General features: G+C 45.8%; 1 protein-coding gene across 3 annotated transcripts in view; it reads left to right on the forward strand.

The window, feature by feature from the left end:
* LOC129866873 (inositol 1,4,5-trisphosphate receptor type 2-like) overlaps positions 1–23,350 on the forward strand; it is a 156,750-nt gene that overhangs the window by 96,132 nt on the left and 37,268 nt on the right. For all 3 annotated transcript variants that reach the window (XM_055939881.1, XM_055939882.1, XM_055939883.1), the window contains 9 exons: positions 1,947–2,057; positions 2,500–2,595; positions 2,994–3,113; positions 4,850–4,975; positions 5,686–5,878; positions 6,009–6,134; positions 17,012–17,187; positions 20,528–20,692; positions 21,117–21,294. In XM_055939881.1, the coding sequence (XP_055795856.1) occupies positions 1,947–2,057; positions 2,500–2,595; positions 2,994–3,113; positions 4,850–4,975; positions 5,686–5,878; positions 6,009–6,134; positions 17,012–17,187; positions 20,528–20,692; positions 21,117–21,294 (1,291 nt within the window). The remainder of the gene's footprint in view (positions 1–1,946; positions 2,058–2,499; positions 2,596–2,993; positions 3,114–4,849; positions 4,976–5,685; positions 5,879–6,008; positions 6,135–17,011; positions 17,188–20,527; positions 20,693–21,116; positions 21,295–23,350) is intronic.

Below are 23,350 nucleotides of genomic sequence, written 5' to 3' on the forward strand. Positions count from 1 at the left end.
TTTCACATGCTGTTGTGCAAATGGAATAGACAACGGGTGGAAATTATAGGCAATTAGCAAGACACCCCCAATAAAGGAGTGGTTCTGCAGGTGGTGACCACAGACCACTTCTAAGTTCCTATGCTTCCTGGCTGATGTTTTGGTCCACTTTTGAATTCTGGCGGTGCTTTCACTCTAGTGGTAGCATGAGACGGAGTCTACAACCCACACAAGTGGCTCAGGTAGTGCAGCTCATCCAGGATGGCACATCAATGCGAGTTGTGGCAAAAAGGTTTGCTGTGTCTGTCAGCGTAGTGTCCAGAGCATGGAGGCGCTACCAGGAGACAGGCCAGTACATCAGGAGACGTGGAGGAGGCCGTAGGAGGGCAACAACCCAGCAGCAGGACCGCTACCTCCGCCTTTGTGCAAGGAGGAGCAGGAGGAGCACTGTCAGAGCCCTGCAAAATGACCTCCAGCAGGCCACAAATGTGCATGTGTCTGCTCAAACGGTCAGAAACAGACTCCATGAGGGTGGTATGAGGGCCCGACGTCCACAGGTGGGGGTTGTGCTTACAGCCCAACACTGTGCAGGACGTTTGGCATTTGCCAGAGAACACCAAGATTGGCAAATTCGCCACTGGTGCCCTGTGCTCTTCACAGATGAAAGCAGGTTCACACTGAGCACGTGACAGACGTAACAGAGTCTGGAGACGCCGTGGAGAATGTTCTGCTGCCTGCAACATCCTCCAGCATGACTGGTTTGGCGGTGGGTCAGTCATGGTGTGGGGTGGCATTTCTTTGGGGGGCCGCACAGCCCTCCATGTGCTTGCCAGAGGTAGCCTGACTGCCATTAGGTACCGAGATGAGATCCTCAGACCCCTTGTGAGACCATATGCTGGTGCGATTGGCCCTGGGTTCCTCCTAATGCAAGACAATGCTAGACCTCATGTGGCTGGAGTGTGTCAGCAGTTCCTGCAAGAGGAAGGCATTGATGCTATGGACTGGCCCGCCCGTTCCCCAGACCTGAATCCAATTGAGCACATCTGGGACATCATGTCTCGCTCCTTCCACCAACGCCACATTGCACCACAGACTGTCCAGGAGTTGGTAGATGCTTTAGTCCAGGTCTGGGAGGAGATCCCTCAGGAGACCATCCGCCACCTCATCAGGAGCATGCCCAGACGTTGTAGGGAGGTCATACAGGCACGTGGAGGCCACACACACTACTGAGCCTCATTTTGACTTGTTTTAAGGACATTACATCAAAGTTGGATCAGCCTGTAGTGTGGTTTTCCACTTTCATTTTGAGTGTGACTCCAAATCCAGACCTCCATGGGTTGATAAATTTGATTTCCATTGATAAATTGTGTGATTTTGTTCTCAGCACATTCAACTATGTAAAGAAAAAAGTATTTAATAAGAATATTTCATTCATTCAGATCTAGGATGTGTTATTTCAGTGTTCCCTTTATTTTTTTGAGCAGTGTATATATTCTTTTAGGAATCACAGTTTTGAGATAAATATTCTTTAAAGTCAGAGAGGACTATTGCAATAAACTACATAAGATCCTTTTCAGTTAATATTCATTATTGCCAGTTTTTAGCATTGTAAACAGTTATTTGGAGAGAAATTGGGAACCTTGCTTCGTGCAAGTCCATTTCTGGTCAAAGAGACGAAATGGAAATGTAGAACATTTAAAATATTTGGAACATTCTAAAAACAACTCTTTCCCCGTTATAAAATTGCCCTAAATCTATCTGTTTAGTTCAAATAATGCTACAAAATACAAAATGTCCCCTGCCGTACAAGGATTATCCCGACTTTCAAGAATCCCTAAGGTTATTGTCGACTTATTGTACCTGGGGTTTTGTCATTGAAACAATCTCTTTAAATCAATGGTGGTTGTTCTCATTTTAAAATGAACTTTTCACTCACTCACTCACTAACTAACCTATTGCTGTCCCAGTCCTGTATAGCCAAGCATGAGTCCAACGGCATCGACATCATCATAGCTCTAATAGTCAACCCCGTCAACCCTTTAGGGAAGCATCGACTGGACCTGGTACTGGAACTCAAGGTTAGCATGCCTCTATACGAGTCCCCTTCTCGTGTTCAGTGGAAGTCAATGGCTGGATTAGCAGCAGAGAAATAGCCAATTATACCTACATGAATATTGTATAGGTATACCATCCAGCCCTATATACACATTCATACTTCACACACAAAGTTATCACTATCAATGACAATCATTTGAGAGTACATTTGTTGTTAAAAGTCCCATTTGTCCTGTGTAGTTATGGCCTTACAATGTGATATCTGCTGAGATGTTAGTGAGGGAAGAATGCACGATTTCTTTCCTCCTTTCTTTCAGAAATGTCTTTCCTCAGTGTAATCTCAGCTATTCATCAGTTCATTCATTACTTTAGACCTGATTTGAAGTCTGTTTCCTCCCGGTAACATAGATGATTGTGTAGTGAGTTAGGATGTGATCGTATTGTGACAGGCTCTCTGTGTGCTAGAACAACGCCTCCAAGCTGCTGCTGGCAATCATGGAGAGTCGCCATGACAGCGAGAACGCTGAGAAGATCCTTTACAAGATGAGGCCCATGGAGCTGGTGAGTGGCGCGCTCTCTCTCTCTCTCTCTCTCTCTCTCTCTCTCTCTCTCTCTCTCTCTCTCTCTCTCTCTCTCTCTCTCTCTCTCTCTCTCTCTCTCTCTCTCTCTCTCTCTCTCTCTCTCTCTCTCTCTCTCTCTCTCTCTCTCTCTCTCTCTCTCTCTCTCTCTCTCTCTCTCTCTCTCTCTCTCTCTCTCTCTCTCTCTCTCTCTCTCTCTCTCTCTCTCTCTCTCTCTCTCTCTCTCCCTCCTCTCTCTCTCTCTATATATATATATATATATATATATATATATATATATATATATATATATATATATATATATACATACACACACACACACACACACACACACACACACACACACACACACACACACCGTACTGACAATGTGTGTTCCAGGTGGATGTGATGAAGGAGGCATATGCCCAGGGGCTGGAAAGTGAGGCTGAGGAGAACGCTATAGGAGACCAGATCAAACCTAAAGACGTAGGACACAACATCTACATCCTGGCCCACCAGGTAACACCATGACGTGTGTGTTTTTTAACATGCATAATTGAGTGTGTGGGAGAGATTTTGTGCACCATGTATATTCATGCTTTAAAAAGGGCCCAATAAGTACATGTGTCACAGAAAAAAACGGTAATTCACTTATGTGTTACACTCTTACTGCCCCGCCAGGTAAGTCTACTTATTATTTTCTGTAGATGTCGTTATATTGTCTAGTCTTATGTAATTTCAGTAGGTGATCATGGATGTGACTTTCAATGGAATAGATGGTTCAGTTCCTGTGTTGAGTCATCGTGAAAACCCACACAGAGACGTGTCTCTGTAGGAAGGGTAGACAAGGTCAAGCGCGTTTTTCACTTCTGTCTTTTACTCACAATCGAGCCGAGTGTCAGACAGACAGACGGTATTTCTGCCCCACCAACTGACTGGTTTCATCATGACCACTGAGGTCTCCTGGGCTGGCTGTTTGTACTTCTGAAATAACACGTACACACATGAGCGCGTACAGAAGTTCACACACACACACACACACACACTCCACCCCATTGTATAACCCCACATATGCAAATGAACATACCGTAGATACCACACTCCTGCCTCAAGCATTTATATATACACACAACCCAAGAATTTCTTTGTTCCTGTTTATCAGTAAAAGCCACCACACTTCTGAACATCTGCTGTGTCTGACATAGTCAGCTGAGTATCACCCGCATCACAGCTGACAACTGTATCATTTGTCTCCCTCACTGATGTCTATATCACCACAGAAGGAGCAATAGACAGGCAGCCTAATCCATCATTGGATAGAGTGGATAAGTAGTACAGTGTCAACAACAGAGACTTGGAATTGAGCAGATTGGGGAATGATGTCTCCACTTGGTGATTTAATGCAGAATGCCTCACTGAATGGCATCGATCTCTCACTGGTCTGTTTCACTGTAAGGACTGTATCCCTTTACATCTCATGTTTCTCCTTGACAATTAGACCATCTGTGTTACTCTCCCACATTGGCACGCATGGACGACTTACGTACGCACACACACACACACACAGACATATCCTCTCAATATACACTGAGTATACAAAACATTAAGAACACCTGCTCTTTCCATGACATAGATTGACCAAGTGAAGCTTCGATCCCTTATTGATGTCACTTGTTAAATCCACTTCAATCATTGTAGATGAAGGGGGAGACATGTTAAAGAAGGGTTTTTAAGCCTTGAGACAATTGCGTCATGGATTTTGTATGAGTACCATTCAGAGGGTGAATGGGCAAGACAAAAGATTTGTCTTTGATTGGGTTATGGTAGTAGGTGCCAGGCGCACCGGTTTGTGTCAAGAACTGCAAAGCTGCTGGCTTTTTCACACTCAACAGTTTCTCGTGTGTATCAAGAATGGTCCACCACCCAAAGGACATCCAGCCAACTTGACACACCTGTGAGAAGCATTGGAATCATCCCTGTGGAATGCTTTCAAGACCTTGAAGAGAGTCCCATGCCCTGATGAATTGAGGCTGTTCTGAGGGGAAACAGGGAGGGGGGGGGGGGGGGGGGGTACGCAGCTCAATATTAGGAAGGTGTTCCTAATGTTTGGTATACTCTGTGTGTGTTTTACATTGCTAGACATTTGTTTCGAAGTTACAAACAAATCAGATGATCAAATGGGTGGGGTAACTCAGAGCTGTAATACATACTGAAAGTACTGGGTTGACTGAGTGACTGTACTGTGTGTGTTCCAGCTGGCCAGACACAGTAAGTTCTTGCAGCAGAGCTTGAGGCCGCCAGCGACTGGGCTATTGCTGAGCCATAAAATAGAGGGAGAAGACGCCCTCGGTTACTATGCCAACCACACCGCTCAGATAGAGGTAGGCCTCATCCAGACAGTGTTCATCGCATCCCATTGTCCCAACCCAGCAGGGAATACTGGTTGAAATTACATCATAATGACTGTCTTTCAACCAGTTTTTGCCCTCTGGAAAGCTACAGGCCTCTTTTGCCCTTTTTAAAAATATATATCTGTTGGTGCTATTAGATAATATATATATATATATACCCCAGAGTATCATATTTTGCTTGCTCTTGCGTGGCTTAATCAGCAATCAGCAAGATAACTGGTGGACTGTCTTTGATTGAGTGGTTGTGGTCTGAAAGTCTGCTGTTTGTCTGATTTGATGCTAGAACTTGCTATTAGATATACCCCTGAAAGTAGGGATGAGCGGTATCCAGATTTTCATACCTTCATACACTTCCTCACCATAACGAGACATACGGTATAACCAGCAGTCGTTTTTGTTTGTTTTCATGCACAAAACAAATGTAGGCTAACTAGTCACATAGCTAGCAAGTTAGTAAACCAAATGCATACAGTAACTGGAGCCTTGAGCTGGAGATAATGTATTTAGCATATCTTAGATAGTTAACTTACACTAATGCTTATAACTGTATCACGCAAGCACCCCAAATCATACCGTCGGCATAATACCTTGATATGGTATACCGCCCAAGCCTACCTGAAAGTACAGCTACTTTTTGTTCTTAGTCTTAGAGGTATCATCATATCATGTTCTTTCATCAGATTGTGCGTCACGACCGCACAATGGAGCAAATAGTGTTCCCAGTGCCCAACATCTGTGAGTACCTGACAGAGGAGTCCAAGACGCGCGTGTTCACCACCACCGAGAGGGACGACCAAGGCAGCAAGGTCAATGACTTCTTCACGCAGTTCGACGACCTCTACAACGAGATGCGCTGGCAAAAGAAGATACGCAGTAAGAGACCAAGATTTACACTGACAAAACATTCTGTAATCTCTTTCTAAGGTGACATTTCCAGGTTTATTGTGATACACGGGTATTAACCAGATTAACCAGTATTAACCAGTCCCCTGTGTCTGTTCAGATAACCTTGCTCTGTTCTGGTTCTCTCGGCACATCTCTCTGTGGGGAAGCATCTCTTTCTACCTGGCAGTGCTGGTCAATGTGGCCGTGGCTCTCTTCTACCCCTTCGGTGACGACGAAGATGAAGGTGAGATTTTCTACTGGCCTACAGCTGGGTCTTCATTCATTAGGGCACATGGTTGCCAGTGTTTCCCCTATATTAATTTAGCAGCAACATACAGTTGAAGTTGGAAGTTTACATACACTTAGGTTGGAGTCATTAAAACTTGTTTTTCAACCACTCCACAAATTTCTTGTTAACAAGCTATAGTTTTGGCAAGTCGGTTAGGACATCTACTTTGTACATGACACAAGTAACTTTTCCAACAATTGTTTACAGACAGATTATTCCAATTTTAATTCACTGTATCACAATTCCAGTGGGTCAGAAGTTTACATACATTAAGTTGACTGTGCCTTTAAACAGCTTGGAAAATTCCAGGAAAATGATGTCATGGCTTTAGAAGCTTTTGATAGGCTAACTGACATAATTTGAGTCAATTGGAGGGGTACATGTGGATGTATTTCAAAGCCTACCTTCAAACTCAGTGCCTCTTTGCTTGACATCATGGGAAAATCAAAAGAAATCAGCCAAGACCGCAGAGACCTCCACAAGTCTGGTTCATCCTTGGGAGCAATTTCTAAATGCCTGAAGGTACCACGTTCATCTGTACAAACAATAGTACGCAAGTATAAACACCATGGGACCACGCAGCCGTCATACCGCTCAGGAAGGAGACGCGTTCTGTCTCCTAGAAATGAACGTACTTTGGTGCGAAAAGTGCAAATCAATACCAGAACAACAGCAAAGGACCTTGTGAAGATGCTGGAGGAAACAGGTACAAAAGTATCTATATCCACAGTAAAATGAGTCCTATATCGACTTAACCTGAAAGGCCACTCAGCAAGGAAGAAGCCACTGCTCCGAAACCACCACAATAAAGCCAGACTACAGTTTGCAACTGCAGATGGGGACAAAGATCGTACTTCTTGGAAAAATGTCCTCTGGTCTGATGAAACAAAAATAGAACTGTTTGGCCATAATGACCATTGTTATGTTTGGAGGAAAAAGGGGAAGATTTGCAACATCTCAAGACATCATTCAGGAAGTTAAAGCTTGGTCGCAAATGGGTCTTCCAATTGGACAATGACACCAAACATACTTCCAAAGTTGTGGCAAAATGGCTTAAGGACAACAAAGTCAAGGTATTGGAGTGGCCATCATAAAGCCCTGACCTCAATCCTATAGAAAACTGTGGACAGAACTGAAAAAGTGTGCGTGAGCAAGGAGGCCTACAAACCTGACTCATTTACACCAGCTCTGTCAGGAGGAATGGGCCAAAATTCACCCAACTTATTTTGGGAAGCTTGTGGAAGTCTACCCAAAACGTTTGCCCCAAGTTAAACAATTTAAAGGCAATGCTACCAAATACTAATTGAGTGTATGTAAACTTCTGAACCACTGGGAATGTGATGAAAGAAATAAAAGCTGAAATAAATAATTCTCTCTACTATTATTCTGACATTTCACATTCTTAAAATGGTGATCCTAACTGACCTAAGACAGGCAATTTTTACTTTGACTAAATGTCAGGAATTTATGTGTAAACTTCTGACTCCAACTATATGTATGTATGTATGTATGTATGTATGTATGTATGTATGTATGTATGTATGTATGTATGTATGTATGTATATATGATATTAGTGTGTATATAAATATATATATATATATATACACCCACACACACGGTTTACATATAAACTCAGCAAAAAAAGAAACGTCCTCTCGCTGTCAACTGCGTTTATTTTTTTTAGCAAACTTAACGTGTAAATATTTTTATGAACTCAACAAGATTCAATAACTGAGACATAAACTGAACAAGTTCCACAGACATGTGACTAACAGAAATTGAATAATGTGTCCCTGAACAAGGGAGGGGGGGGTCAAAATCAAAATTAACAGTTTGTATCTGGTGTGAGCACCAGCTGCATTAAGTATTGCAGTGCATCTCCTCATGGAGTGCATATCCTCCTCCAGTTCTTGCTGTGAGATGTTACCCCACTCTTCCACCAAGGCACCTGCAAGTTCCCAGACATTTCTGGGGGGAATGGCCCTAGCCCTCACCCTCCGATCCAACAGGTCCCAGACGTGCTCAATGGGATTGAGATCCGGGCTCTTCGCTGGCCATGGCAGAACACTGACATTCCTGACACAGAATGAGCAGTATGGCTGGTGGCATTGTCAGGATTAGCTTGCAAGAAGGGTACCACATGACGGAGGAGGATGTCTTCCCTGTAACACACAGCATTGAGATTGCCTGCAATGACGACAAGCTCAGTCCAGTGATGCTGTAACACAGTACAGGCTCCAGAGTACAGGCCTCCTTCGATGATAAACGTGAAACCGACCATCACCCCGGTTAGACAAAACCGCGAATCGTCAGTGAAGAGACCACTTTTTGCCAGTCCTGTCTGGTCCAGTGACGTTGTTGCCGGTGATGTCTGGTGAGGACCTGCCTTACAACAGGCCTACAAGCCCTCAGTCCAGCCTCTCTCAGCCTATTGTGGACAGTCTGAGCACTGATGGAGGGATTGTGCGTTCCTGGTGTTACTCGGGCAGTTGTTGTTGCCATCCTGTACCTGTCTCACAGGTGTGATGCTCGGATATACCGATCCTGTGCAGGTGTTGTTACACGTGGTCTGCCACTGTGAGGACGATCAGCTGTCCGTCCTGTCTCCCTGTAGCGCTGTCTTAGGCGTCTCACAGTACGGACATTGCAAGTTATTGCCCTGGCCACATCTGCAGTCCTCATGCCTTCTTGCAGCATGCCTGAGGCATTTTCACGCAGATGAGCAGGGAACCTGGGCATCTTTCTTTTGGTGTTTTTCAGAGTTCGTAGAAAGGCCTCTTTAGTGTCCTAAGTTTTCATAACTGTGACCTTAATTGCCTACCGTCTGTAAATTGTTAGTGTCTTAACAACCACTCCACAGGTGCATGTTTATTAATTGTTTATGGTTAATTGAACAAGCATGGGAAACCGTGTTTTAAACCATTTACAATGAATATCTGTGAAGTTATTTGGATTTTTACGAATTATCTTTGAAAGACAGGGTCCTAAAAAAGGGACATTTCTTTTTTTGCTGAGTTTGAGGTCCCACAGAGCAAAAACCAAGCAATGAGGTCGAAGGAATTGTCTGTAGAGCTCCGAGAAGGGTACAAAAACATTTCTGCAGCATTGAAGGTCCCCAAGAACACAGTGGCCTCCATCATTCTTAAATGGAAGAAGTTTGGAAACCCAGAGACTCTTCCTAGAGCTGACCGCCCAGCCATACTGAGCAATCGGGGGAGAAAGGCCTTGTTCAGGGAGGTGACCAAGAACCCAATGGTCACTCCGACAGCCAATCCAGAGTTCCTCTGTGGAGATGATAGAACCTTCCAGAAGGACAACCATCTCTGCAGCATTCTACCAAACAGGCCTTTATGTTAGAATGGCCAGATGGAAGCCACTCTTCAGTAAAAGGCACATGACAAGAGTTTTCCAAAAGGCACCTAAAGGACTCTCAGACCATGAGAAACAAAATTCTCTGGTCTGATGAAACCAAGATTGAGCTCTTCGGCCTGAATGTCAAGTGTCACGTCTGTTTTTCAGTGGCAGGGAATAGGAGACGATTCAGGATAGAGGGAAAGCTGAACGGAGCAAAGTAAAGACAGATCAGCTCCAGTGTGTGTCCTGGACCACAGACTGGGGAGAAGGTTCACCTTCCAACAGGACAAAGAACCTAAGAACACAGCCAAGACAACGCAGGAGTGGCTTCGGGACAAGTCCCTAAATGTCCTTGAGTGGCCAGCCAGAGCCCAGACTTGAACCCGATCGAACATCTCTTGATCGATCTGAAAATAGCTGTGCAGCAATGCTTCCCATCCCAACCTGACAGTTTGAGATGATCTGCCGAGAAGAATGGGAGAAACTCTCCAAATTCATGTTTTCCAAGCTTGTAACGTCATACCGAAGAGGATGGGAATTAGAAAGAGGCGCTGAGAAAGAGGTCCTGGCAGTGAAGTGGGCTCTAGAAAGCCTGAAATACTACCTGCTAGGGCGCCACTCATCAGTGACCATGCTCCACTCACCTGGACGCATAAGGCTAAAGAGAAGAATGACCTGGTGACGCGGGGTTTTTTGAGTCTCCAACCGTTTTACTTTGGCTTAAAACACAGATCACGGAAGAAAATGGGAAATGTGGATGGGTTATCCCGCATGCATGCCTAATTTGCTTCGGTATCCCGACCTAGGGGGTTGAAGCTACAGGGGAGATGTGTTGCAAAGAAGGGGGGGTGAGTGATAAATGGCAGAACTAATAAACGGGCTTTGCCCTCTCACTAAAATGGCCACCCCGACCAGAACTACAGATCACAAAATGTCTGACCGCCAAGAACTACAATCCCATAAGCAAGGGGAATGCTCACAAGGTGGGGCCGACCCACAGATAATCAGGAAGAGCGAGAAGAAGGGGCTGGGGATCTGTGAACCATAGAGAAAAAGACAATTTTAAATCAGATGGATTTACCGTGTATGACCTGGACTGTTTGGACTTACCTGTTGGCGTTTGTACCTGGACCTACCGAGAACCCGATTCGTGCCCCGAACCCTGCTATCCTTGACCACGCCTGCGGCCTGGATGGAGAATCCAACATACAGGTACTGTCCTGTTCGAAAGAACTCTCATTCTGGGGTGATTTTGGTGACCCGAGCATTCTTCTCTTTAGCCCTATGCATCCAGGTGAGTGCAGCATGGTCACTGATGAGGGTGAAGTCGCGCCCTAGCAGGTAGTATTTCAGGCTTTCTAGAGCCCACTTTACTGCCAGCGCTTGTTTCTCAACGACTGAGTAGTTGGTCTCCCATGGTTTCAGCTTCCTTCTTAAAAACAGGATGGGGTGTTCTACCTCTTGAGAGAGCACGGCTCTCAAGCCAAAGACTGGTCCAACCAGCACTGGATTACAGCAGAGAGCCTCCTGTAATGTTCTAAATGCTTTGTTGGCCTTTTCATCCCATGTTTGGCCCTCTGGCTCTAGTCATGTCGGTGAGTGGGGCGGCCACTGTGGCATAACTTGGGATGAACTTCCGATAGTAACCAATCAACCCTAGGAAGGCTCAAACCTGCTTCTTATTTACTGGTTTCGGCCATCCTCGAATTGCCTAGACCTTCTTAAGTTGGGGTTTGATTAACCCTCTTCCCACGGTGTATCCCAGATATTCGGGTTTCCTCTAACCCCAAGTAACACTTGGCAGGGTTTGCCGTGAGCCACTGCCTTCCTAAGGGCATCTAGCACTGCCTGTACCCGGGGTAAGTGGGATTCCCAAACTGGGCTGTAGATCCCCACGTCATCTAACTAGGCTAAGGTGTAAGCTCGGTGCGGTTTTAGGACCTGGTCCATTAGCCATTGAAAGGTGGCTGGGGCCCCATGCAAGCCGAATGGCATGACAGGGTATTGAAACAAACCAGGGGTTGCAAAGGCTGTCTTTTCTTTGGCTCTGGGGGTCAGAGGAATTTTCCAGTAACCTTTGGCTAGGTCCAGGGTCGTAATGTACCGAGCTTTACCAATTTTCTCCAATAGTTAATCTATTGGAGTGGGCATCAAACTTGGAGATTTCATTTACTATCCAAAAATCATTACAAAACCTCTTGGAGACCATCACAATTGGGCAAGACCACTCACTATGTGACTCTACAACCACTCCATGTGCCGACATTTTCTAAGTCTCTGCTCTAATCGCAGCTTGTCGAGCATCGGGTAACCGATATGGCCTCATGCTCACTTTTCTCCCTGGTAGGGAAACAATATCATGAGCCGTAACCTTAATTCGGCCTGGTATCCCTGAAAGCACATCTCTGTTTTTCTGGATCAGGGTCTTTACTTCCTGTACTTGTGCTGGGTACAGAGTAGGTGAAACATGCACTTCGGCTGCCTCCTGAGTGGGTGTGGGCTACGTGACAATTAGTGTTTCTCTCTCTCTCTACATGCTTTTAACAGGTTAATGTGATAGATCTGTTCTGGAAGCTGACGAGCTGGCTGTCGGATCTGATAATTATCTTCTCCTATTGTCTCCAGCACTTCATATGGTCCTTTCCATGTAGCTTGTAGTTTACACTCTACCGTGGGGACCAGCAATAACACCTGATCTCCCCGTTGAAATCCCCTCAGGGTAGCCTGCCATTTATAATGGTGTGCGTGACTGTGGCTATCCTGTCTTGCATTGCTGTGACCTGCTCTATAACACTAGTGTAAGGGGTGGATTGGTGCTCCCAGGTTTCCCGAGCGATGTCTAAGATTCCCTGGGGGTGCATCCCATATACCAGCTCAAAAGGTGAAAACCCCAGTGAGGCTTGGGGAACCTCTCTAATGGCAAACATCAGATACGGCAACATGCAATCCCAGTTTTTCTCATCCTTATCGATTATCTTCCTGACTTCAGGGTACGGTTGATTCTCTCAACCAGCCCGTCCTTCTGAGGATGGTAAACCGATGTCCTCAACTGTTTCACCTGCCACAACTTACAAAGGTCAGCCATAAGGCGGGACATAAAGGGGGTCCCCTGGTCAGTAAGGATCTCCTTGGAATCCCTACCCTGGTGAACAGGAGCACTAATTCCTAGGCAATATTTTTGGAAGGCATCATCCGAAGGGGAATGGCTTCTGGGTATCGAGTGGCATAATCTAGGATGACCAGAATGTATTGGTGCCCTCTGGCGGATTTGGTAGTGGGCCCACTATATCCATCCTCTCAAATGGCATTTCGATTATGGGGAGTGGCACTAACGGGCTTCTAACAGCTGGTTGGGGAGCTGTTAACTGGCACTCGGGGAACTCTCCACAATGTCGAGCTACCTCAGCCTGAAATCCTGGCCAGTAAAACCTCCTCACAATCCGGTCTCGGGTTTTATTGATACCAAGGTATCCCCCCAGAATATGCCCATGAGCTAGGTCCAGTACTGTTCTCCAGTACCGAGTGGGGACCAACTGTTTCACTACATCAACCCCTATGTTTGAGACTCTGTACACCAACCCGTTTTTCATGATGAAGTGGGGGAAACTATTATCTTATCATTTATGGGGGTACCATCTACGACCTGCACATCTGCTCTGGCTTGCTGCAGGGTTGGATCCTGGGTCTAGGCCGTCCTGAAATTAGTCAGGGACCCTGCCAGGTCTGTTAGTTCTAGATAGTCGCCCTCTGGATCCAGATCGACTCTGGCCCCACTGGTACCGGGCTGATTGCTATTGACAGGGTCTGCCCCTTCTTCCTCATCCTCCCCTACTAGCACCTGTGAGGTTGGCTCCTGGGAAACCTTCTATTTTCTTGGCTTTGGTTGAGGGCTACATGCTACTTCCTTCTTGGTCAGGGGTGTTTGTCTTCTCAAATATGCCGTTATTTTAGCTTGACCTCGCAAAGTTAGGACAGTATCTACCCAGTATTACATCATACGGCATCTTCGGAACCATGTCGATCTCATAATCCAGCAGCCCGTATGCTCACTAAGGCTGTGGGGTACGGGCGGGTATCCCCATGAATGCACGAAACACTGGCCAACCCATCATCGACGTTCTCCCGGTAGACCTTGCTGGTCGAGTTTGATGGTCTCGACAATCTCAGCGGGTGAACAGGTCTCCGGTCGCAACCATTTCCGTGTCAGGTGAATCAAGTCGAACATTGGTGTTCAGGGGGGTTGTCCAGGTCTGTTGGCCCACTGGTGGAAGCGGTGTGCCCTCACGGTATCGGTCACTCCCAGTCTAGTCAGAATCTCTCCCTTTATTTTATCGTAATCCTGTGCATCTTTCAACTCTTAGGTCGAATTACGCTTTTTGAGTATCCCCTGCCAGGTATGGTGCCAGAAGCCCTGCCCATTCTTCTTTCGGCGGCCACTTCTCTCTCTCTGCCGTCCTTTCGAAGGTGGTGAGGTATGCTTCCACATAATCCTGCTTTGTCATTTTTTAAAGAAAATTATTGGGCCGCCTCCGGGTATTTGCAGCTGGTAACTGAGGCCCAATTTGGGCCGCTAGCCCCTTTTAGGCCTTCTCTTAACTCCCGGGTGTTTCTCTCTTGCTCCTCTCTGAGCAGCTGGTTGGTGAGGTGCTGGACCTGCAATGTATCCTGATGAATTCGCATTGCATCCTGATGCGCTATTTGTTGAGCTCTAGTTGCCTCTTGTTGGGCTGCCACTGCATGTAGCAGTGCCTGTATGGCTCCCTCCACACTAAATTTCCCTGTACTGAATAAACAAACAAAACTGACTTCCCTTTGGAGTACTAACTGAACACTTCCTTTTGTCCACCGAACCAGCGGTACGGTTCGTCCCTTTATTCGCTTCAGACCACTCTGTGCCCGCATTCTCCACCACATGTGGCAAACCTCTTCAAGGTTAGGAGAGTTTGTCACAAATTAAGCGGTAAGACCGTCACCAAAATCACCCCAGAATGAGAGTTCTTTCGAACAGGACAGTACCTGTATGTTGGATTCTCCGCCCAGGCCGCAGGCATGGTCAAGGACAGCAGGGTTCGGGACATGAATCGGGTTCTCGGTAGGTCCAGGTCCAAACACCAACAGCTAAGTCCAAACAGTCCAGGTCATACATGGTAAATCCAGACGATTCTATATATTGTCACTTTCTCTTTCTCTATGGTTCACAGATCCCCAGCCCCTTATTCTTTCTCTTCCTGGTTTATCTTGGTCCTTTATCTGTGGGTCGGCCCCACCTTCTGAGCGCCCCCTTGCTTCTGGGGATTGTAGTTTTTGGCTGTCGGCCATTTTGTGATCTGTAGTTCTGGCCAGGGTGGCCGTTTTAGTGAGAGGGCAGAGGCCGTTTATTAGTTCTGCCCTCACATATCTGCCATTTATCACTCGGCCCCCTTCTTTGCCACAATATATATATATATACTCCCACTCTCTACCGGTCAAAAGAACACCTTCTCATTCAAGGGTTTTTCTTTATTTTTACTATTTTCTAAATTGTGGAATAATAATAATAGTGAAGACATCAAAACTATGAAATAACAAATATGGAATCATGTAGTAATCAAAAATGTGTTAAAAAAATCGGAATATATTTTATATTTGAGATTCTTCAAAGTAGCCACCCTTTGCCTTGATGACAGCTTTGCACACTCTTGGCATTCTCTCAACCAGCTCCATGAGGTAGTCATCTGGAATGCATTTCAATTAACAGGTGTGCCTTATTAAAAGTTCATTTATGGAATTTCTTTCCTTCTTAATGCATTTGAGCCAATCAGTTGTGTTGTGAGGTAGGGGTGGTATACAGAAGATAGCCCTATTTGGTAAAAGACCAAGTCCATATTATGGCAATAACAGCTCAAATATGCAAAGAGAAACGACAGACCATCATTACTTTAACCTCTACGGGATCGGTGTCCCTATACCAGGATGGTTGATACTAACGTGCGCTAACGTATGCTAATGTGAATAGAAGGTATAGGTAACAGCAAACTTTCCAGGACGTCTTATATGGGCAGAAAGTTTAAATTCTTGTTATTCTAACTGCACTGTCCAATTTACAGTAGCTATTACAGTGAAAAAAGACCATGCTATTGTTTGAGGAGAGTGCACAACAACAAAAAACTTCTTTAACCGCAACTGGTTTGATGCATTCACCTCTGATGGTAAATAATGTACTTACATTCAGTAATATTGCTCTGATTTGTCATCCTGAGGGTCCCAGAGATAAAATGTAGCATATTTTTGTCTGATCAAATCCATTTTTATATTCAAATGTAGGAACTGAGTTCTACAGCTTGAACCCCTGCTGTCTCTGAGACCCATGGGGCTGTGCACAATTGGTCCAACGTCGTCCGGGTTAGGGGAGGGTTTGGCCGGACAGGATGTCCTTGTCCCATCGCGCTCTAGTGACTCCTGTGGCGGGCCGGGCACATGCACGCTGACACGGTCGCCAGTTGTACGGTGTTTCCTCCAACACATTTGTGCGGCTGGCTTCCGGTTTAGGCAAGCAGTGTGTCAAGAAGCAGTGCGGCTTGGCGGGTTCGTGTTTCAAAGGACGCATGGCTCTCGGCCTTCGCAGCGATGGGACAAAACTTTGTAAACATTTTCGGGGTTGCTGGTTTTTACATTTCTATCAGGAGTCAATAACCCCTAAAAGAGGAATGTTTTGTTTTTTATGACTATGATGGTAATTGTAAACCAATTCATCAGTTGGTACCTATTGGCTATCATGAAATTGGGGAGAAAAGGGGTATACATTTTATTTTCAAGCAGAACATGAAAACAAGCGTTTCTCATTGGACAATTTCAGGTAGTCCCTACCTGTTGGTCAGTCTTTCTTCCGTGTGGTGCCTAATGAGCATGAGCTAGTAGTTCCCAAAGGGTCTTGAGTGGCTCTGGTAACCACTAGAGAGTTGCAGCCAGTTTCTCTTGGGGAAAGGCTAAAGCCTGCTTGTGACTGGAAACATGACTGTGCATGTCATGATAGTAGTCACAGAGAAATCTAAAGGCACTAGGTAGGTCACGATGCGAGAAAGTCCCAGTCTTGTTTGGCGTTTGCTGCATGACCACGTGTGTGATAATCACACTAAACGTTGGATCGCGTGGTTAGTAGAAGACAGAATTTAAGAGGGGCACAAGGGTCATTGGGACATGCCCATTGTGAGAGAGAGAGGCAGAGAGCCTAGAGAGAACATAGTGTTGTGCCAAGTGTAGTGAAGTGCTATCCTGGTCCCAGATCTGCTTGCGTTGTCTAGCCAGTTGGCAGTTGCATCTTAGCTATAGCCTTGTCCCCAACTGGCAAGACGGCACAAACAGATCTGGGACCAGGCTATAATGAAGCACTCAGTTATGTTGCATAATACATGAATCCAAATGCCACCTCTCTGAACAGCGCTAATGTCTTAATCTGTCTTTGTTGTTGTTGACATTTGCTTGTATACCTCATCCCCAGGCATCCTGCCCCCCTTTGTATCCATCCTGCTGTGGGTGGCGTTGGTGGTGTGTACCACCATGCTCTTCATCCTTCCCAAACCAGGGAGTGTCCGGCCCTTCCTAGTCTCTGTCATAATGCGCTCCATCTACACACTGGGCCTGGACCCCACCCTGCTGCTACTGGGCGCCGCCAACGTAAGTACAGTACCAAGTACCGAGTTACCAAGGGCGATGATATCCTTGATGTTAGAGATGCAGGCAGTGTACTAGGTTCGAATCCCAGGGCAGATGGGGTAAATCTGGTGGGAGTTAGCCGGCAGCTGGAGGTTTGCTAGCATCAATATCCCATGTGCTACCAACTGTCGGTGTGCCCATGAGCAAGACACTTGACAGACACCTCGATAAGTTCGCTGATCAAGGCAGTGTCACTGATGACACTGTTGCATGATGATGATGAGGAACAACATGGCCCAGTCCTAAATGACTTTGTAGAGTGGTGTGACGAATCACACTTGGTCCTCAATACCAATAAGACCAAAGAGATGTGCATAGACACAGGAAGCATACAACACCTACCTCTGCAACATCTATCAGAGGTCAGAACATAGAGATTATAGAGGAATACAAATACCTGGGTGTCCTCTTGGACAATAAGCTTCAGTAGAGTAAATGTACAGACCTGATCTACAAAAAGATTCAACAGAGACTGTACTTTCTCAAAACTTTCTCGATCTTTTAATGTTAATTGTACTATACTGTCTCTGTTTTATACATATTTCATGGAGAGTATTTTAACTTTTTGTATTGTTTGTTGGTTTTGCAATTCCACTGTCAGCCAGAGAAATATGCTGAGAAGGATTATCACCACAGCAAGCAAGGTACTTGGAGTCAAACAGACAGGCCTGGATGAGATCTTTAAGTTCAGGGACCTTCGCAAGACTCACAAAATCATTTTAGACCCGAGCCACCCCCTGTACCCGGACTTTGAACTACTCCCCTCTGTGTGCAGGTATAGGGCACCCCTCAGAAGGAAAAACACAACTAGACAATCATTTGTGCCAGGTGTGATATCCCTCCTAAATAGCTCAGGCTAATGTTCCTATCCACCCAGTAAGGCCAGCAAGCTAATGTTCCTATCCACCCAGTAAGGCCAGCAGGCTAATGTTCCTATCCACCCAGTAAGGCCAGCAGGCTAATGTTCCTATAGACTCAGTAAGGCCAGCAGGCTAATGTTCCTATCCACCCAGTAAGGCCAGCAGGCTAATGTTCCTATCCACCCAGTAAGACCAGCAGGCTAACGTTCCTATCTACCCAGTAAGGCCAGCAGGCTAATGTTCCTATCCACCCAGTAAGGCCAGCAGGCTAATGTTCCTATCCACCCAGTAAGGCCAGCAGGCTAATGTTCCTATCCACCCAGTAAGGCCAGCAGGCTAATGTTCCTATCCACCCAGTAAGACCAGCAGGCTAATGTTCCTATCCACCCAGTAAGACCAGCAGGCTAATGTTCCTATCCACCCAGTAAGACCAGCAGGCTAATGTTCCTATCCACCCAGTAAGACCAGCAGGCTAATGTTCCTATCCACCCAGTAAGGCCAGCAGGCTAATGTTCTAATCCACCCAGTAAGGCCAGCAGGCTAATGTTCCTATCTACCCAGTAAGGCCAGCAGGCTAATGTTCCTATCCACCCAGTAAGGCCAGCAGGCTAATGTTCCTATCCACCCAGTAAGACCAGCAGGCTAATGTTCCTATCCACCCAGTAAGACCAGCAGGCTAATGTTCCTATAGACTCAGTAAGGCCAGCAGGCTAATGTTCCTATCCACCCAGTAAGACCAGCAGGCTAATGTTCCTATAGACTCAGTAAGGCCAGCAGGCTAATGTTCCTATCCATCCAGTAAGGCCAGCAGGCTAATGTTCCTATCCACCCAGTAAGGCCAGCAGGCTAATGTTCCTATCTACCCAGTAAGGCCAGCAGGCTAATGTTCCTATCCACCCAGTAAGGCCAGCAGGCTAATGTTCCTATCCACCCAGTAAGACCAGCAGGCTAATGTTCCTATAGACTCAGTAAGGCCAGCAGGCTAATGTTCCTATCCACCTAGTAAGGCCAGCAGGCTAATGTTCCTATCCACCCAGTAAGGCCAGCAGGCTAATGTTCCTATCCACCCAGTAAGACCAGCAGGCTAACGTTCCTATCTACCCAGTAAGGCCAGCAGGCTAATGTTCCTATCCACCCAGTAAGGCCAGCAGGCTAATGTTCCTATCCACCCAGTAAGACCAGCAGGCTAATGTTCCTATCCACCCAGTAAGGCCAGCAGGCTAATGTTCCTATCCACCCAGTAAGACCAGCAGGCTAACATTCCTATCTACCCAGTAAGGCCAGCAGGCTAATGTTCCTATCCACCCAGTAAGGCCAGCAGGCTAATGTTCCTATCCACCCAGTAAGGCCAGCAGGCTAATGTTCCTATATACCCAGTAAGACCAGCAGGCTAATGTTCCTATCTACCCAGTAAGGCCAGCAGGCTAGTCTCTTTTTATTGGTATGTAACTGTTATGAAAGTTGTATTGTCAATTTGTTTTGTTATTTAAACGTACATGACACTGCAACAACATTTCCCCATGGGGACAATAAAGTCAGTAAAGTAAACCCCTTAACCCCAACCCCTCTACAGCTGGGATGCTCCCAGATTTGGCATTGTTATATCAGGAAATAAGAATTACTGTTATTAGTGAATTCTATTATAGAGGTTTTATTATTCCCAAGAGGCAATTTGTTTGCAAAAAGTACAGAAAAGTAAAATATGGACAAGATATTTTTAAGTAAATGTACAGTGTACTAGGATTGGGGGGTATCCAGATTATCATACCTTCATACCGACCTTGTGCCAAACTTGGATATTTGGTAATGAACACAAGGGGCGTTGTTTTCAAACCCCACTGATACTCTGTAATCCGAAGGTTAGCAATGTTGACAAGTACATTTAAGATCCCATTGAGAATGCTAACTAAATGCTAATGAGCGTGTTGCGAGCATTTTGTCAAGATTCTGACCTAAACTATACAAGTAACTCCAAAATTCTACCCGCAGTTTGCGGCACAAAACAAATATTAGCCAGCAAGGCTCTTGATCCAGGAGGGGATTCTTTGCTGTTACCAAGCGAATGCTTAGCTAGATAGCTAACTAGCTACTAAATTAGCAAACCAAATGCACAACTGCAGAGCATTCAGCACATTTTAGACAGTTAACTTAATTGTTATAAGTCATCTAGCTGGCAAACATGTTGTTGTGAATTCCATACTGTAATTAGATCACAAGGCTCCGGTCTCTCATCGTTGTGCTTGTAAACAAACACCATTTGACCGGGGATTACCGTAAGCTTCATAATAATGTGAGGTGACATGAAGAACGCATGTCGCTTGGCTTTTTCCCCGGTATACGATATACTGCCCAAGCCTACAGTGTACAAATATTTTCTTGTGATTTCAGCATCGTCTTCTATTGAAGCCATTGCTCAGTCCTCTACTCTCTCATCTCTCCAGCTCCTCAATAAGATTGTGTTCCTGGTGAGCTTCGTGGGCAACCAGGGGACGTTCACGCGGGGCTACAAGCCGGTGGTCATGGACATGCCCTTCCTCTACCACGTGGGCTATGTCATCGTCTGTATGCTGGGCCTCTTCGTCCACGAGTTCTTCTACAGCTTCCTGGTTAGTGGAAACAATCTCTCTGTCTGGTCTTCTCTGCAGCACTTCACCGTTAAACTTAAAAAAGACGAGGCTTGATATTATTACTCATTTATAAAAAATTTATCCATTCAATTCAATAAAGTGGATTCATTGAACCTCAAAGTACTTGATTATTTTTCAGAAAACCTAAAATTGACGTTTGGTCTTGATTTAAGTCTGGACCTTTCTTGGTGCCATGTGATGACAGCAGGTGGTTGTTGTGTGGTTATGTCGTTTAGCTTTGTGGTTTCCTTGTTCCTCCTTGTACCAGGTTTTTCAGACACAGTTGCAGAAAGACACATCCTCTCCTACTTTTGCTATTGCTGCCAATCGGAAGCTTTGTGATGTCTGGTTCCTCTACAACTGTGTGTCTGTATCTGTCTGACTGTGTGTCTGTGCCCCTCAGCTCTTTGACCTGCTGAACCGCGAGGAGACCCTGCTGAATGTGGTCAAGAGTGTGACACGTAATGGGCGCTCCATCGTCCTCACGGCTGTACTGGCCCTCATCCTGGTCTACCTCTTCTCCATCGTGGGCTTCCTCTTCCTCAAGGACGACTTCCGCATGGACGTGCAACGTCTGCCAGGTCAGTGCCCATAGAAGCCCTCTCCTTTTCATCCCAGAACCCTGTACTCTACCCTATTACCCCCCCCCCCCCCCTTTCATTCAGTACCCACAATCACCCCCTACTCACTACCTTCGCCTTAATGCTCTACCCTAGGTCTCCGAACTTTTGCCCCTAGTTCAGATAGTACACACTGTTCCTCAGACCCTATACTACACTAGGTCTCAAATCAAATGTTATTTATCACTTGCTTTGTAAATAACAGGTGTAGGCTAACAGTGAAATGCTTACTTACGGGTCTTTTCCAACAATGCAGGTTTAAGGAGATGTGTATGTATATATGTGTATATATATATATACAGTGGGGAGAACAAGTATTTGATACACTGCCGATTTTGCAGGTTTTCCTACTTACAAAGCATGTAGAGGTCTGTAATTTGTATCATAGGTACACTTCAATTGTGAGAGACGGAATCTAAAACAAAAATCCAGAAAATCACATTGTATGATTTTTAAGTAATTAATTTGCATCTTATTGCATGACATAAGTATTTGATCCCCTACCAACCAGTAAGAATTTCGGCTCTCACAGTTTTTCTTTAAGAAGCCCTCCTGTTCTCCACTCATTACCTGTATTAACTGCACCTGTTTGATCTTGTTACCTGTCTAAAAGACACCTGTCCACACACTCAATCAAACAGACTCCAACCTCTCCACAATGCCCAATACCAGAGAGCTGTGTTTTGACATCAGGGATAAAATTGTAGACCTGCACAAGGCTGGGATGGGCTACAGGACAATAGGCAAGCAGCTTGGTGAGAAGGCAACAACTTTTGGCGCAATTATTAGAAAATGGAAGAAGTTCAAGATGACGGTCAATCACCCTCGGTCTGGGGTTCCATGCAAGATCTCACCTCGTGGGGCATCAATGATCATGAGGAAGGTGGGGGATCAGCAACATGATAGATAATAGACAGTAGTAGCAGCGTATGTGATGAGTGTGAAAGTGTTTGGCGTCAGTATTCCTGTGTTTGTTGGGTTGTCAGTTTGTTGAAGTGAGTGTGTGGGTTGAGTATTTTTTTATTTTTTATTTAACCTTTATTTAACAAGGCAGGTCAGTTAAGAACAAATTCTTATTTACAATGACGGCCTACCGGGGAACAGTGCAACTGTCTTGTTCAGGGGCAGAACGTCAGATTTTTACCTTGTCAGCTCAGGGATTCGATCCAGCAACCTTTTGGTTACTGGCCCAACGCTCTAACCACTAGGCTTTATGCCGCCCCATATGTGATGAGTGTGAAATTGTGTGTGCCCGAGGGACACAGAGTCCAGTGAGTGTGCGTAGTCATTGCAAGAGTTAGTGCAAAAAAAGGGTCAATGCAGGTAGTCCATGTTGATGGTCAGCGTGGTGGATGTGGTGTTGTCAACCCTCACCGCCTAGGGGCGGCCTGTCAGGAAGGCTAGGATCCAGTTGCAGAGGGAGGTGTTCAGTCCCAGGGTCCTGAGCTTGGTGATGAGCTTGGAGGGGACCATGGCATTGAATGCTGAGCTGTAGTCAATGAACAGCATTCTTACCGAGGTTTTTCTTTCGTCCAGGTGGGTGAGGGCAGTGTGGAGTGCAATAGAGATTGGTCATCTGTGGATTTGTTGGGCGATATGCGAATTGGAGTGGGATCAGGGTGTCTGGGATGAGGGTGTTGATGTGAGCCATGACCAACCTTTCAAAGCATTTCATGGCTATAGATGTGTGCTACGGGGCGATAGTCATTTGGGAAGGTTACCTTGGCATCTCTGCCCATTTACTCTGTTCCCCTGCAGCACCCCACCCTCAGCCTGTCGTGCTGATCACTGATCTAGTCACTGCTCACTTAGAAGGTCCATGATGTCTGATGATTTGAGGTGTCTGCACTCCTTTTACACTGGACTGAGGCCCCATAGTCTTCCCATTAGGTGTGGATGGGGGCAGGGTAGGCCTAACTGGCCCCCTTCAATACCCACACCTGACTGGCTTCAGTCATTTTCACGTCAGTTATGTGTCCCGCGGTCGTGAGAACTTCCTTATACAGCCAGTATACAA

This window comes from Salvelinus fontinalis, chromosome 12, assembly GCF_029448725.1.
Source record: "Salvelinus fontinalis isolate EN_2023a chromosome 12, ASM2944872v1, whole genome shotgun sequence".
Classification (NCBI taxonomy): domain Eukaryota; kingdom Metazoa; phylum Chordata; class Actinopteri; order Salmoniformes; family Salmonidae; genus Salvelinus; species Salvelinus fontinalis.